Source organism: Tiliqua scincoides, chromosome 6, assembly GCF_035046505.1.
Source record: "Tiliqua scincoides isolate rTilSci1 chromosome 6, rTilSci1.hap2, whole genome shotgun sequence".
Taxonomy (NCBI): domain Eukaryota; kingdom Metazoa; phylum Chordata; class Lepidosauria; order Squamata; family Scincidae; genus Tiliqua; species Tiliqua scincoides.
This window is the reverse complement of record NC_089826.1, coordinates 920,001-935,759: the sequence shown is the minus strand read 5'-3', so window position 1 is coordinate 935,759 and position 15,759 is coordinate 920,001. Positions and strand designations below refer to the sequence as shown.

General features: G+C 48.4%; 1 protein-coding gene across 2 annotated transcripts in view; it reads right to left on the bottom strand.

The window, feature by feature from the left end:
• Window positions 1–15,759, bottom strand: part of EXOC6B (exocyst complex component 6B) — a 172,146-nt gene that overhangs the window by 48,558 nt on the left and 107,829 nt on the right. For both annotated transcript variants that reach the window (XM_066631755.1, XM_066631754.1), the window contains 2 exons: window positions 7,737–7,878; window positions 4,606–4,679 (listed from right to left, as the gene is read on the bottom strand). In XM_066631755.1, coding sequence (XP_066487852.1) covers window positions 4,606–4,679; window positions 7,737–7,878 — 216 coding nt within the window. The remainder of the gene's footprint in view (window positions 1–4,605; window positions 4,680–7,736; window positions 7,879–15,759) is intronic.

The following is a 15,759-nucleotide window of genomic DNA, read 5'->3' as shown; positions in this document are numbered from 1 at the left end:
AAATGTGGAAGTGTTGTGGGTTGAATGCCCCCCTTCTTCTCTCCAGGACAGGAATTGATAGTGATAAATTCCCGTTGTCACTGGTAAGAGGACTTTCCTGACCTTTAGGATACAGCCAAGATGTATCACAGCCAGTGGGTTCGAGGCAGAACACATCAAAGCTCCGGAATCTTCTGCAGAACCTGCCCACCAAAGGCTGCCTCCGCAGAGACCAGGGCACCACTGTCCTATCATTTGCTGAACATGTAGAGAGAAAACCATTTAAGTGTCACTGAACGCTGCCAATACCACACACACACCCCTACAGTGAGTGGGCAGTGATGCCGGATAGAGGAACCTTCCCCAAGGACTTCTGCACCAGCCCAGCAGATGGGATTTACTACCACAGACATGGTGAAGGCCACTGGCTTGTTGGGCTTTCAAGGGGACTCGGAGAGAGTCCTGGCAGAGGAGTCTCAACACTTTGGCCGTGCCAGCTGAGCCCCCCACCGCTCACAGGCAGGAAGGCCAGATGCTGTGCAGGTCTGCTTCCATTGCTCAAAAGCCTCCACTGTTCCCACCCCATCTTCAGCATTGTCTTAAATGTGTATACAAGAGAGCAATTTGTTCCATTTTTTTTTAAAACGAGTAATTAACTTTTTTAAACCGGCATGGCCACCATTTCAACTTTAGGGCTGTTCTTCTATGAATGGCTGCCCTTGGAGAAAGGATTTGCTAACCCACAGGAGTTCTACTCCCCGTGTGCTCACTAGTCATCGTAAACCAACAAAAGGCCCTCCTCCATGCACCAAGAGACTGCTGCACAGCAATGCCGAGCATGCCCATTTTGACATGCACGTTGGGGGAAGAATACCAGGCAAATCTCTAACAAAAACCCTTGACTTCCGACGGGCGGACTTCCCTCAAATGAGGAGGCTGATTAGAAGGAGGTTGAAAGGGAGGGTAAAAAGAGTCCAATCTCTCCAGAGTGCATGGAGGCTGCTTAAAACAACAGTAATAGAGGCCCAGCAGAGGTGCATATCGCAAAGAAAGAAGGGTTCCACTAAATCCAGGAGGGTGCCCGCATGGCTAACCAGCCAAGTTAGAGAGGCTGTGAAGGGCAAGGAAGCTTCCTTCCGTAAATGGAAGTCTTGCCCTAATGAGGAGAATAAAAAGGAACATAAACTGTGGCAAAAGAAAAGTAAGAAGGTGATACGGGAGGCCAAGCAAGACTATGAGGAACGCATGGCCAGCAACATTAAGGGGAATAATAAAAGCTACTTCAAGTATGTTAGAAGCAGGAAACCCGCCAGAGAAGCGGTTGGCCCTCTGGATGGTGAGGGAGGGAAAGGGGAGATAAAAGGAGACTTAGAGATGGCAGAGAAATTAAATGAGTTCTTTGCATCTGAATTCACGGCAGAAGACCTCGGGCAGATACCGCTGCCTGAACGGCCCCTCCTGACCGAGGAGTTAAGTCAGATAGAGGTTAAAAGAGAAGTTGTTTCAGACCTCATTGATAAATTAAAGATCAATAAGTCACCGGGCCCTGATGGCATCCACCCAAGAGTTATTAAGGAATTGAAGATTGAAGTTGCAGATCTCTTGACTAAGGTATGCAACTTGTCCCTCAAAACGGAAACGGTGCCAGAAGATTGGAGGATAGCAAATGTCACGCCTATCTTTAAAAAGGGAAAGAGGGGGGACCCGGGAAACTATAGACCGGTCAGCCTAACATCCATACCGGGTAAGATGGTGGAATGCCTCATCAAAGATAGGATCTCAAAACACATAGACGAACAGGCCTTGCTGAGGGAGAGTCAGCATGGCTTCTGTAAGGGTAAGTCTTGCCTCACGAACCTTATAGAATTCTTTGAAAAGGTCAACAGGCAAGTGGATGTGGGAGAACCCATGGACATTATCTATCTGGACTTCCAGAAGGCGTTTGACACGGTCCCTCACCAAAGGCTATTGAAAAAACTCCACAGTCAGGGAATTAGAGGGCAGGTCCTCTCATGGATTGAGAACTGGTTGGAGGCCAGGAACATAAGAACATAAGAACAGCCCCACTGGATCAGGCCAGTGGCACACCGGAAGCTTGCTCATAAGAACATAAGAACGTAAGAACATAAGCTTGGGGCTTCCTTGGGGAAGCAGAGAGTGGGTGTCAATGGGCAATTTTCACAATGGAGAGAGGTGAAAAGCGGTGTGCCCCAAGGATCTGTCCTGGGATCAGTGCTTTTCAACCTCTTCATAAATGACCTGGAGACAGGGTTGAGCAGTGAGGTGGCTAGGTTTGCAGACGACACCAAACTGGGTCCCGTTAGGGAGAAGGGCGGGATAAAAATAAAGTTTTATTATTATTATTATTATTATTATTATTATTATTATTATTATTATTATTCCGAGTGGTGAAGACCAGAAGTGATTGTGAGGAGCTCCAGAAGGATCTCTCCAGACTGGCAGAATGGGCAGCAAAATGGCAGATGCACTTCAATGTAAGTAAGTGTAAGGTCATGCACATTGGGGCAAAAAATCAAAACTTTAGATATAGGCTGATGGCTTCTGAGCTGTCTGTGACAGATCAGGAGAGAGATCTTGGGGTGGTGGTGGACAGGTTGATGAAAGGGTCGACCCAATGTGCGGCGGCAGTGAAGAAGGCCAATTCTATGCTTGGGATCATTAGGAAGGGTATTGAGAACAAAATGGCTAATATTATAATGCCATTGTACAAATCGATGGTAAGGCCACACCTGGAGTATTGTGCCCAGTTCTGGTCGCCACATCTCAAAAAAGACATAGCGGAAATGGAAAAGGTGCAAAAGAGAGCGACTAAGATGATTACGGGGCTAGGGCACTTTCCTTATGAGGAAAGGCTACGGCGTTTGGGCCCCTTCAGCCTAGAAAAGAGACGCCTGAGGGGGGACATGATTGAGACATACAAAATTATGCGGGGGATGGACAGAGTAGATAGGCAGATGCTCTTTACACTCTCACATAATACCAGAACCAGGGGACATTCACTAAAATTGAGTGTTGGGCGGGTTAGGACAGACAAAAGAAAATATTTCTTTACTCAGCGTGTGGTCGGTCTGTGGAACTCCTTGCCACAGGATGTGGTGACGGCATCTGGCCTGGATGCCTTTAAAAGGGGATTGGACATGTTTCTGGAGGAAAAATCCATTACGGGGTACAAGCCATGATGTGTATGCGCAACCTCCTGATTTTAGAAATGGGTTATGTCAGAATGCCAGATGCAAGGGAGGGCACCAGGATGAGGTCTCTTGTTATCTGGTGTGCTCCCTGGGGCATTTGGTGGGCCGCTGTGAGATACAGGAAGCTGGACTAGATGGGCCTATGGCCTGATCCGGTGGGGCTGTTCTTATGTTCTTATGAGCAAGGTCTCCAGCACCTTGTGAACTTCCTTGTGGCATCTCACTGGTCACGTTCAGGTACAGACGGACCACTGGGCACATCCGTGCCTCTTCTCTGTCATCCACAGCATCTGAGACCACTTCATTAAACATTTGGAAACAAGGCAAAACGCCTCTCTCAAGTCTGAAACATGGCACTTTCTGGACAGGAAGGTGTTATAGGACGACTGACCACTCTGATGCAGAGGCTGAAACTGCTTTGGCACAGAAAGGAAATAGGGTGGGGGAGAGTGGAGCTGATCACTCCAAGGGAGCTGATGTGGGCTTCAGAAACACCCCATGATCCACACAACACCATTCAGAAATCAAGACTACGTCAACCTTGGAAACAAACGGTACTGCATCATCATGGCAGCTGAGACAAAGTGGGGTGTCTTCAATGGACAACGATTGTTTTGATGAAAACGGGCATCTTTCTCCCTTCAGAGCTCCTATCCAACCCCATCCATCTTCAGTGCCAAGAGATGACAGGAGCGAGACCCCCCACACACACACATCCCCCCAGGCTGGCATATCACCCCTCCTGCACAGTTCTCTCCCTCACAAATAATTTGCTGGGAAATTGTCTCATTCTGCCCTCTGTGAGCTTGCCAAGCCCCAGGGGCACCTGTTTCCTCCAGTCTGCCATAAGCAGATCCTATCCAAGACCTTCTGCAGCCATTGCCACAAACAGCACCTTGATCATCTGGGACTGGGAGCTACCTGAAAGAAAGATGGCTCGCCCTCCCCAGACAGGTGCAAACCACACACATGAACGCACCCCTCTGCCTCCCACTGCGCGGAATGCAAACCCTCTACCAGGCATGGTAGGCCAGGCCAGGAGGAGCAGCCTCCACACCAGGGCTTCTTCTATCAGCACCACCTACTCAGGGTCCAGGCAGAATGGCCTTCCCACCACTCCAGCAGCAGCCCACCAGATCGCCACCCATCTGGGTCAAGGGTCACCTTCACCAGCCTTTTCTGAGGCCACCACTTTGCTGCACACATCCACCCAGCCAAGAGGTTCAGACAGCCACACACAGAGGTGGCCACTCACTTGAGGAGTCGGGTAGAGCGCCGATGGTGGCAGAAGCAGAGAGGCCTTTGGCCCAGTGCGCCAGCCCCGCCCCTCCTCCCTTTCCCTTTCCTTAAGACCTCCTGGTCTTCAGTCACACATCTTAAAAGAAGCACAAAAAACAAGAACACAAAGACGTACTTGTCTCAAGTCGATGAAGGCCAACTGCAGCGTGTCCCCCTGGAACCCAGGCACTGGCCCGGATCTGGCAAACTCTGTGGGAAAGAAGAGAGGATAAAAAGCGCTTTTAACGAACCATGGACAGGGAGATTGGCAGACGGATGACAGCAGAGACAACAGCGGCTGGGGGGGTGGGGGGCTGCTCTTCTAAGGAGTCAGGTCTCCCTCCCCTCAGGCTTTTTGTCCACGCTTCAAAATTCGTGTCATCAAAACACCATTAATTCCCCCATCCTGACAGCAAGGAAACTGTACTAATTCGACCCGAAATTTATTCCCATGAGCCTCACTGGGCTCCAGAGTATTTGTTTTGTGAACGGGCAAACAATCTGCAAAGAAGAAAAGCATTTCGGGTTGGAGGGAGAGTGCGGGGAGAGGGGTCAATGGAAAACCTCTTCCTCTTAGCACAATCAAATCTTCAGCTGTGAAATGCTTTTCAGCTCCAAAAGCTATTTATATTTGGGGGCACTGAAGGAACCTCCTAGTTTCATGGCTGTCGCCATGATCCAGGCACATTTGTTAATGCACACATGCCAAGCCACTCTTACTTATGCTGAAACAGAATAACCTTTCCAAACCGACGTAACATCTCTGCGTAAGGACCAGAAAATGGCAAGTCATTCCCACTGTGTTGAATATTGACTTATTTTGAAGAATGACTCACAGTGAAGGGTTACAACTCCCTCCAAAGACACCCTCACCTCCTCAGTGTCACATGTCCCCAACTTCACACTTCAAGTCCATCATTTTACAGCTGTTTGTTAAACACAGCACCACGGACAGTGTCAACCAGGAAGAACCCTAGTCTTGGCTTGGTTTAAAATGGCCTTGGCTACCCTCTCCTGTCTGGAGAATACAGAAAACCAGCTCCTTGCCTAGCTGAGTTGAGGTGTGGCTGCCCTGTCTTACATGGCCTAGTTTGAGACGCTCAGAAGTCTTTCCTTCAAAGACCACCATGGCCTTGCTTAAGCAACAAATGAAACACCCAAAGACACTCAGACAAGACTCATAAACACCCAAAGACTATCAGACCAGACACTCAGACCTTGCTGAAGACCTGAAGTCCCTAACTATGTGTCAACATATAAACAGTCCAGATCTTCAGCAAGGGCATCACAGAATCTGGAAGATGGTGGAGAAGCATCCAAGGTTGGCTGAAGACTTTCGGCACATCAAGCAGCCCAGCCAAACACTCTGGGAGCACTCTGGACACGCACTGATCGTTCCCTGGCGGGAGGACAGGCAGAGCCGGCTGCTCAATCTGAGCTGCTCCCCGACCCTGGAGGGCACAGCCAGTTCCCCTTTGCTGCCTGTAGCAGGTGTCAGGGCAATTAGCACAGAGGTGCCGAAGGGCCCCACACAGCATTGCCCAGGAAACGGCTGAACCCTCTTGGCAGCGATATGGAGCAAGCCACCTCCAGCCTGGCTCCTGAGAGCAGAAAATCACTAGAGAATAGAGCTGCTCTCCAGACAAAGCTCCCAGGGCAAGCTGGTGGCCTGGAAGGCCTGTGCTTTGGGCCAAAGAAGTAATGTCCGTGCAAAGCCTACAGGTTGGGGCCACCCACTCAGGGTGGGTCACTGAAGGACTCACTGAAGGACTTTCCAAAACATTCCCCCCCCCCCAAGACTAGGCTGAGGCACAGGAACCGCTAAGCCTTTGACAGAGAACAAGACAGACAGTTCAAGGGAATATGGGGGAGGAGGAGAGATCCACAAAGGCAGATTACACAGAATGGAAGGCCTTCCCCTAGAAAATCGCAACCAGCCAAACAAGGAAAAAGAGCCTGAAACCTCAGGGTGCGGGACACCTCCCAGTTTCTGGACGGCCATCTCAATGTCCGGGGCAGGGCCTCTGCCTGGAGGAGGCACCCCCCTAGGCCAGAGCTGGGAGGGCAGGAAGAGAAACACACAAGTGCCTCTGTGCTCATCGCTCTCAACCTCAAAATACAACTTCTAAACTTCCAAGACTAAACTTCTCAGTCACCTCACAGAAGAGCACCCAAAGCTGCAACAACCAGCAGGCAGCAGCCCGGTGGGGCCCTCGTCCAGCAGGATCCCCACCCACCCACATAAGAGAAGGCTCCTGCACCCAGTCAAGGATCTGAGAGTGGCTGGCAGAGGGTGCTGCTGGTCACCTGACCCACCCTTCAAGCAGCACTTGGAGACTGTGTGCCCCCCCCCCCCATTCCTGCCTAGGGCTTTCCAAGCAGAACAATTGCTTGTCCTCTGCACAACAGCTGCAGGTAATCACTGGGAGGCAGGGAAACAAAGGAGAGTGAAGGAAATCTGGAGTGAGGAGGAGCACATTGTTGCACACAAGAAAGGGGTCATTGTGGAAAGGCGAGGGGGGCTGCGATGGGACGCTGCTGGCCAGGTTTGGCAGCAGGAGGAGGTTTCATTAGCTTGATGGCTGAGCTCAGACAAAACAAGGAAATGACTCCACAAGTCTCCAGGCAGTGCTGAGGGAGGGGGTCCGCCCCTCTGCAAGCCTGCTCTGTGTTCTGGGAACTTCCCCCACAAAGTGCTGCGATCTCCAGCTCTGAACAGGCCTTTCAGATGTGGGGAGGTGCCCAGGAACAGCAAGGCTGCGATTAGGCAGCAGGGTGTGGCCATGCCAGCCAGAGCGGCACCTTCTCCTGGTTCTCCCCTGGCCTGCCCAGGCTCTTCACATGATCAGACTTGAAGTCGGCTGGCCTAGAGAGGCTCCTTTCCCCAGTCTCCCTCAAAGCCCAGCTGGCCCCTGACTTTCTCGCAGCTTCACTCCACCTGTCCTCCCAGAATGGCAATGCCCTGTGTGCTGAAAAGCCTTTCCTGGGTCTTTGCTGCAGCTCCTCATGAAGGAATTCACACTTGTGGCTTCCCCCACACTCTTAAAATTAAAGGAGGAGGAAGGACCACCCCCCTCCCTGTACTCCGCCCCAGGCCATTTGTCCACTTAGCAGAGGGTGCCCTGAGAGTTTTCCTCTTGTGTCCAGTCTGCTTGGGGTCAGGCACGAGCCCCTGGGGTTCCCCTCCTCTGGACATTCTGGGGCCCTGGTCCAGACCCAAAGAGTTGCTTCCCCCAGGCGCCCAGGCCCAAGACAGGGGATCCTTACGTTCACACTCTTCCACATCCAGGTTGAATTGCTGCAAGGCCCCCAGCGACAGCTGCCTCACTTCGGCTTCTAACAGCAGCTGCATCAACGAGGTGGACAAGTGTTTGCACGCAGACATGCAGGCAGTCTGAGCCACCTTGCCCTGGAAAGAGAAAGGGAAGTGGTCACAGGACGGTCGGTGCAGCGGCAAACTGAAGGAGACACGAGGCTGATGCACAAGCAACCACAGGTGCTTGCAGATGGAGGGTGGGTCTGTGGGGGGAGAGAAAGCCTTGTGCACCTGCTTCCCACTCACGCCCCACTTCTATGCTGCTCATCTATACAGGCCACTCTTTTCCTTTGTACTGTGGCAAGAATGTCTGTGAGCTTTTCATTCCGCCCTAAGAGCTCAGCCAACTGAGCTGGGGCGGGACAGGGGGTGGTATCAAAGTCTTTCCAGGCACTTTGCACAGACCTTGCACAGTCTGCACTTCCCTTGAGTTGGGATTATTTTTGGTTTACAAAGTTTCAAAAAAAGCTTTCCGAAACCACAGTTTTTAAGCATGCTTCACTCACTGGGTAGAACAAACTCTTCATTGTATTTGCCAGAGATCACAGCACACTTGTTTCTCTTAAACAAAAAGAATCTTTAATGTTAAATTAACTCCAAAGGAAATTTTAATCAATCATTATTCATGTTGCACCATCATGCTGGTTTTACGAGTGGAGAGGTCCCTGCCCTGAGAGGCTTACAGTTTAAAAAGAGAGACCACAGAGGGAGGGCAAAGGAGTGCTGGCAGGATAAATGGGGAAGAATATTCAAATCTATGGGTGCTTCAACTTAGTTGCAGGAGGCTAAAAAACGAGCAGCAGAGCCAAGGGGAAAGAGGACAACGCTGCAGTGGAGATGGCAAAGTGACAACCTGGCACCAAACATGTCAGAAGTATTTGTTCTTACCATAGCAACATTTAAATCATGAACTAAACTATTGATGAACTATCATTATTATTATTATTATTTCATCTGCCATCTCTGTAAAGAAACAGATGAAACAGGACCAGCTCATTAGTTGCTGCAAATAGATCGCACAGACTACAAAGACATGAAACAGCAGCAACACTGAAACATCTGTAAAAAATACAAGCTACCTGCAGCCAGAAACTGGTGGAACCACAAAACTGAAAAAAGTCATTGAAAATGAAGATGCCAAAATATTATGGGATTTATCGCACAATACACCAGACATAACTAGTCGAGAAGAGTGAAAAACCAGTCAAAATCATCGATGTAGCAATCTCAGGGGACAGCAGAGTGGAAGAAAAGAGCTGGAAAAGACAACAAAATACGAATAGATTTACAAGTAGAAATTGAAAGGCTGTGTCAGAAGAAACCAAAGTGATCCCAGTGGTGATTGGCATCCTCGCTGCTATTACAAAACATCTCCAGGAGCTCCTGAACAGCATCAGGGCCTCAGAAATTACCATCCATCAGCTGCAAGAAGCAGCTTGACTGGGAACAGCTTACATATTGAGACGATATTTATAACAGCAAAAAGGACAAAAACCAGGTGTCCCATATCCTTGAGAAGGACTCGATGTGTGGATAAAACAAACCAGTCAATAACATCTACCTGACTGTCCAAAAATCTCATCATCATCATCATGACCTGCAAATAGAACTTGGGCATGTCTGGAAGAAGGTCAACATTGTGCCAATTGTCGCTGGAGTCCTTGGATGCCTGAAAGTCTGAAGAAAGACCTCAACATTCTTGGTCTTGAGCAAATTACACCAGCTTAGCTCCAGAAATTGACACTGCTTGGAACAGCAAGAATCTTGCAAAGATCTTGGTTAGTTCCTTTTTATTTATTTATTTTTAATTAACACACACAGGCATACAAACATATAACATACATTTAGGAGTGCTAAATACCATATACCATTACTCATTAAGCATACTATATCTCCTAATCTACTACTCATCTACTTCTGCCTCATTAGTTTATCCATTTATTTATATTATACTAAATTTTCTCTAATGCCCTGTACTATATTTTCTAAATTTTCACTTTCTATCAAACATAAACTTACTTCAATTACTCATTAATATTAAAACAAAATAATCTAATTACCAAAGTATAACATATAAAACAATTCTTCCATCTACTTCTAACTCTTCTACTCATTTATATATTTCTTATATCAAATATAATAGATTTTTCCTAATTCCCTATATTTTTTCTAAATATTCACTTTTTATCATCTCAACTAGTTCAATTACTCATTAATATCAAATAATAATCTAATTTCCAAATTATATTAAACCAACAATCTCTTATATGTTCTTTACCATTCTCCAATCTAATTCTCCAATCTGATTACTTTTTTTTCTTTAACATAATAACCACCTATAAAACAATTCATCCACACGCTAACATTTCCAGCTATTTTTTCTAATTCATTCTAATTCATATATATCAATTTCATATATATTTATTTTTAAGTAAATTTAAACCAGTTATTAACTTAATAAAATCCTTCAATTTTCTTTAACCCTCAGGTTTCTTTTTCTTTTTCCATTTTTTCTCCTGTAATATCTTTAATAAATTATCTCCATAACAGAATCCAATAAGCCCACACTTTCTTGTATAAGGTATGTTCATTCTTCCAATTAACTGGGATATGTTTTCTTCTTGTTCCAACAAATTTTGTATTTTGTGCACCCATGTTACTCTGTTCATCTTCTCTATTTCAATCTCCATCAGCGTCCCCTCTAGATCCTGTTGATTTTCCACTCATTTCTGTATCCACTCTTCTGATGATGATTTCATCCCTCACCATCATCTTTTCCGCTTTCTCCTTCTGTTTATCTTCTGTTTTCTTCACATCTTCCAATTGCTCCTTGCACACATCTATTTGTTGAGAGAGAGTCTTTAAACTGGCTTAAATCTGCAAGGACCAACTCAACTGCTGTCTTCTCATTGTGAGCAATTTTTCCAAATTTTTGAGGATCATTTGAGTCCAAATATCTGGAACGGGCTCCATCTTGCGATTTCTCTCTAATCCACAAGATGTCCACAGCGTATTATTCTCCTTACTTCCACCACACGTTTTTTCAGGCATTTTTTGAATTTTTCTTACAGATAACAGTGTGATTAATGGAGAAAAACAAAACGAAAGAAACAGTCTCAAGGAGACAAAACTCTTTCAAGTCTAATAAAAATTATGTCCACAAGTAATTCTGGAGTTTAGTCCATACACCAAATTATATTTATAATTATAATCCACAACCGATTTATTCCACTACAAAGATAAAGAGCACTTTCAACATCCTTAAAAAGTTTCTCATTATCTTCAGTTTCTTCAGTGTATCCAGGGCTTTTAGCCAAATCAGTCAAACAAAGCTGGGGACAATATTAACACATACTTATCTTAAATTTCCAACTTAAACTTTAAGCTTCATGCTTCATGGTTAGTTCCTGAATTGCAGATTATAACCAGCCCAGCACAGGCTGTGGTAAAGAAGAATCTTTGTCATCATCATCCTCATTATCTTACAAATGTTTTGCAGCTATTGATCATTTCTCTGCAGGGGCCAATTACACTTTGCCTCAAGAGAAGGGGGGGAAAGGGTGCAGCTCCTATGATGTCGCTTCCTGGTCCTAGGTAGCAACAGAGTCCCACCTCTCAGATGGGGGGGGGCAGGAGGCAGTTCAACCTGCCCCAGATAATTTATTACCTGCCTTCTTCATTAGCTATCAGTCTCAGACTTCTTTCTTTCCTTCTTACAATTAAAACTCCTACTACAGTTTTCTGTTGTCACGACTTCAAGGGCACATATGTGACACATGCCAGGTGGTCTCCCATCCAGTCACAAGCCAGGTGCAGACCTCCTTAGCTCCAGCAAGGTGGTTGTGAATGAACAAGCTGGCAGACCCCACAAGCAGGAAAGGCTGATGGGGGGGGGGGGAAGAAGTCAAAGTCCAGTCAGGGTGGGAGCCACTTTCCAAGGAGAGGGAATGAAAGATAACTCAATGAGGCCTCTCTGCAGAGTGCGCAATATGCACCCCACAAATTCCTGAAGACTCCACTGAGTTTCAGAGCATCAGGCATGACATCATCCAATTTCCTGATGTTCCAAGCTCTCCACGAGGTCCCAGGGGAGGAATAATCGGCCTGAGGAAGGGTCAGTTCAGTGAGCCCTGAGTGGCAGTCAGCCATTTTGGTGGTGGCAAGAACACACACTCCGCTCAAGGAAACATGTTAACAATTAGGGGATTAGGAGCTGGACTAAAAGGCTGCCTTAGTTAATTAGGAAGCCTTGCTATCAAAGGCCTCATTAGGAGCCACTGAGACTCAATGACTGTTAAAACAAACATCTATTAATTCCAGTCTACAATTAGGGTCATGCTGCTACTACCTACCTTGAAGCAGCAGACAGGAATTGGAAAGGGAGAGGAGAACACACATTTTCCAGACAGCCACATCTGGTTGTTAAGCAAAAGCAGAAGGGTCCCTGCCAGCACGCAGCGGGAGGGCTGCACACCTGAGAAGCAAGCTGGAGTCACAGCACCAGCACATGGGGTGGGCTTGTGCAGGAAGACCTGGTGCAGGGAAGCATTTGACGAGCACCCACATGTTTGCAGGTGACCTGGATGAGGGGGTAGAGGGGATGCTCCTCAGGTTCACAAATGCCATGAAGCTGGGAGGTGGTGGTGGTAGTGGTGCTGGCCAACACTAACTGAAACAGGATTTTGCTTCTGGAAGACAGAAGGCAGGCTTCAAAATTATCTTGACTGGCTTGCTGATGGGGACTACACCACCACGATGAAGACAAACCTAAGTCCTGAGTGCAGGTAAAATAAAAGAGAGGAACAAGTAGGGGGTGGGGAGAAGACCTGGCCTGGCAGCAATTCATGTTGAAAGGATTGCAGTGGAACACAAACTGAACAGGAGCCAGTGGTGATGGGGCTGCTTCCACAAAGATCAAGAGAAGTCACAAATGGGACCAAGAATTCCAAAGGGGAAAAGAGAATGTTGAAGGTTTTCAAGCAAAGACTGGTGTCTCCTTGAATCAGAAACAGCTCAGTGTGCCCATTTCAAGGCAACCAGTGACTTCACCAACTGGGCAGGAAATGAACAGCCTCTCTCTTTCGGGGGGGGGGGGGCTGTGTCAAGCTCAGCACTTGATCTGGGTCCATGGGAAACAATCACAAATGCCCAACACTGAGTCAGGGTGTGGAAGGGAGCTGGATGGGGGAGAGGCAGCCAAGCAGGCACCGGGTACAGACAGCGATTATTTGGGACTGGCACTAACTGGAGGACACTTCTAGCCAGTCAACGGGAGCCGGTGTTGACACAGCACAAGGTCACACAGTACAGAGTTCCCGCTGTGAGGGACAGCAGTTGAAGCCTACCTCACCAGGAAACTCTCCCATACACGCCCTACTGGGACAAATGCAACCCATGCAAGAGCACACGCCCAAGAGCACACCCTGATGGAACCCAAGGCAGATCACAAAGAGCTCCAAGGACCTTCCTGGACTGGCTGGATGGGCAGCCAAGTGGAAAATGCAGTTCAGTGTCCATCAGGGGAAGTGCGCAAGAAATCTCAACTTCATGCGATACACAGATGGAGTCTGAGCTACTGGAGACAACCCAAGAAGGAGAACTTGGGGCCATGCTGGACAGTGCAATAAAATGCTGACTTTGTGTGCGGCGGCCTGAAGAGGAGGAAAGGGAATGAGAAGATTATTAGCAACTGCTATGGGCCTGATACAAACCCTAACCCAAGGGGGTATCTGTCCCACTGGGAATACTGTGTACAAGACTGGTCACTGTATCTCAAAAGGGCTATCAGAGCTGTAAAGAACACTTCAAATCACAGGGCTGGTGCACCACCTCAAGAGCAGAGGCTGAAACATTCACAATTTTTTGTTTTGAACAAAGGCAGCCAAGGAGGGGTCAGCACTGATAAAATTATGCCTGGTCAGGAAACAGCAGACAGGCAGAAGTTTTGCTCCCTCGTGACACAAGAATCTGGGGACATCCAACGAAACAGATTCATAGACCATTCAGGATGTGAAGAAGGAAGAAGGTCCACATCACTGGTCCGTGGAATTCATCGTGGTGGTGATGCAGTGACAGATTAGACACGCGGTTCTCAATGGGGCTTGTGCAGGAGATGTTCCTGATGAATAGGGCCTCTTGTCCAATTCAGATGCATTATGATGGAACCGCAGGTTTCCGACTTCCAGGCCTGTAAAATGTGGTGACTACAGAAAAAAAGCCAAGTTCTAGCTCTGCCAGAGCGACACCAACTTGCATTCGCCAAGATTCCACATGAGAGGGAAGTTGTACAAATCGCACAATCACACACACACTTCACTCCCAAAGCACCGCATTCCAGGGCATCCATCACAGTGTGACAATGGTGCTAAGTAATACACCTGGTGCATCAGAGGAGTCATGCAAAAGGGGTGTGCCCAACAGCCTGGTCCAAATGGGCACCAACCCTGCCCTTTTGGCACCCTCTCAGCCTACACAGTGGCTCCTGACACCCAACTCCCATTGTTCCTCTCTCACAGTAGTGCCCCCGGGGGCCCGGCTCCTTACTGGCTGTGCTGATGACCCCTTGGATACAGCTGCTCCCCACCTCCCCTTGCTGAACTCCAGTTTTGGACAAACTCCCCCCCCCCCCGCATGGCCATGGCCACTGTCTTCGCTAAGAACTGCTGCCTTGCAGCTGTGACGTGCTTTCTGCTGATTGCCAATGCCTTCCTCAACACTCTGCACCACCTACCCAGCCAAGGCTCTGCCTCATCCCCCTGCAAGCAGGACATGCCACAGCCCTCTGCAAGCCACTGCACCCTCTCTACCTACCACAGTATTCAACTTCGGCTATTCCCTGAACCCCGCCCCACCCCGCCCCACCTCCTCACTCCAGCTCTGACTTCCTCCATTTGACAGCTTGGCTGAGGACAGCTTGGCTGGCAGCCTCCCTCCCTCCTCTTCACTTGTCCATCCACCTGCTCAGACAACCCCACCACACCTCCCTAAACTGCACCAGCTCCAGTAGTCCTTGGTTCCTCTTTGCTACCTTTGGCTCCCTGTTAAGACCTGCCTCTCCAGCCCTCATTTCCCTCTGCCCAAGGTCAGGTGTTGCCTCCTTCTTCAGGTCCAACATTGAGGACATCTGCTCCAACGTCTCTTCCTCTGTCTCTGACAACCCTTTCTTCCCCTCCCCCATTTCTCCTGATAGATGACAACCTCCCCTCCTTCCGATTCTAGCCTCTCCTTCCTATTCCAGCTGCCATCTCCCCTACAGTCATCCCTCCTCCCAACCTGCGTATGCAATTCATACAACTTCCCTCTTATATGGAGTCTTGGAGACCACAAGGTGGTGTTGTCCAGGCCTTTCTGAGAGTGTGCCATAGATTGGGAGCTCAGCCTCCCAGTTCCCACTCAGCAAGTGGCCCCAGCTCAGTCTTGACTGCAGCTTCCCATTGAATGGGAAGTTGGATGGGACCATGTCTCTGTCTCTGTCTCTCTCTCATGGGCTTGATTCAGGCCTGATTTGCCCTTGCCTGAGTTTTAGGGACAGAACAGCCACAGGATGGAAAGCCAAGGCTTTAGTGAGGACATCCACCTGGCCAAAGGTTGTGAATCCCTCTGCTCTGCACAGACTCCTAGCCAGACCCTGGCTGCTGCTTGGAAGCCTGACTCATCAGTCCATCAATATGTGTTTAGGCGCAGATTATGCTCTGTGCAGCCAGTCCCAACTGCTCTGCCAGGAACTGGCCAACAAAGACAGACAAGCAAACATGGGGACTTCTTACCATAAATTCCTGTTCTCGAAAGAGGAAATTCCCAGCCCTCGGGATTGCCCCTCCCAAGTCTGGAGTTGGTGGCTGAGGCCCAGAGGACCCCTGTGGATGCCTTGAAGCCCCTCTCCAGGGCTTCATTCAGGAGAAGTCATTTCTCCTGAAATTCTCTGAGGAAGGAAGCACCACCACTGGAGCATCTCACCCTCATGGCTTTCGGCGA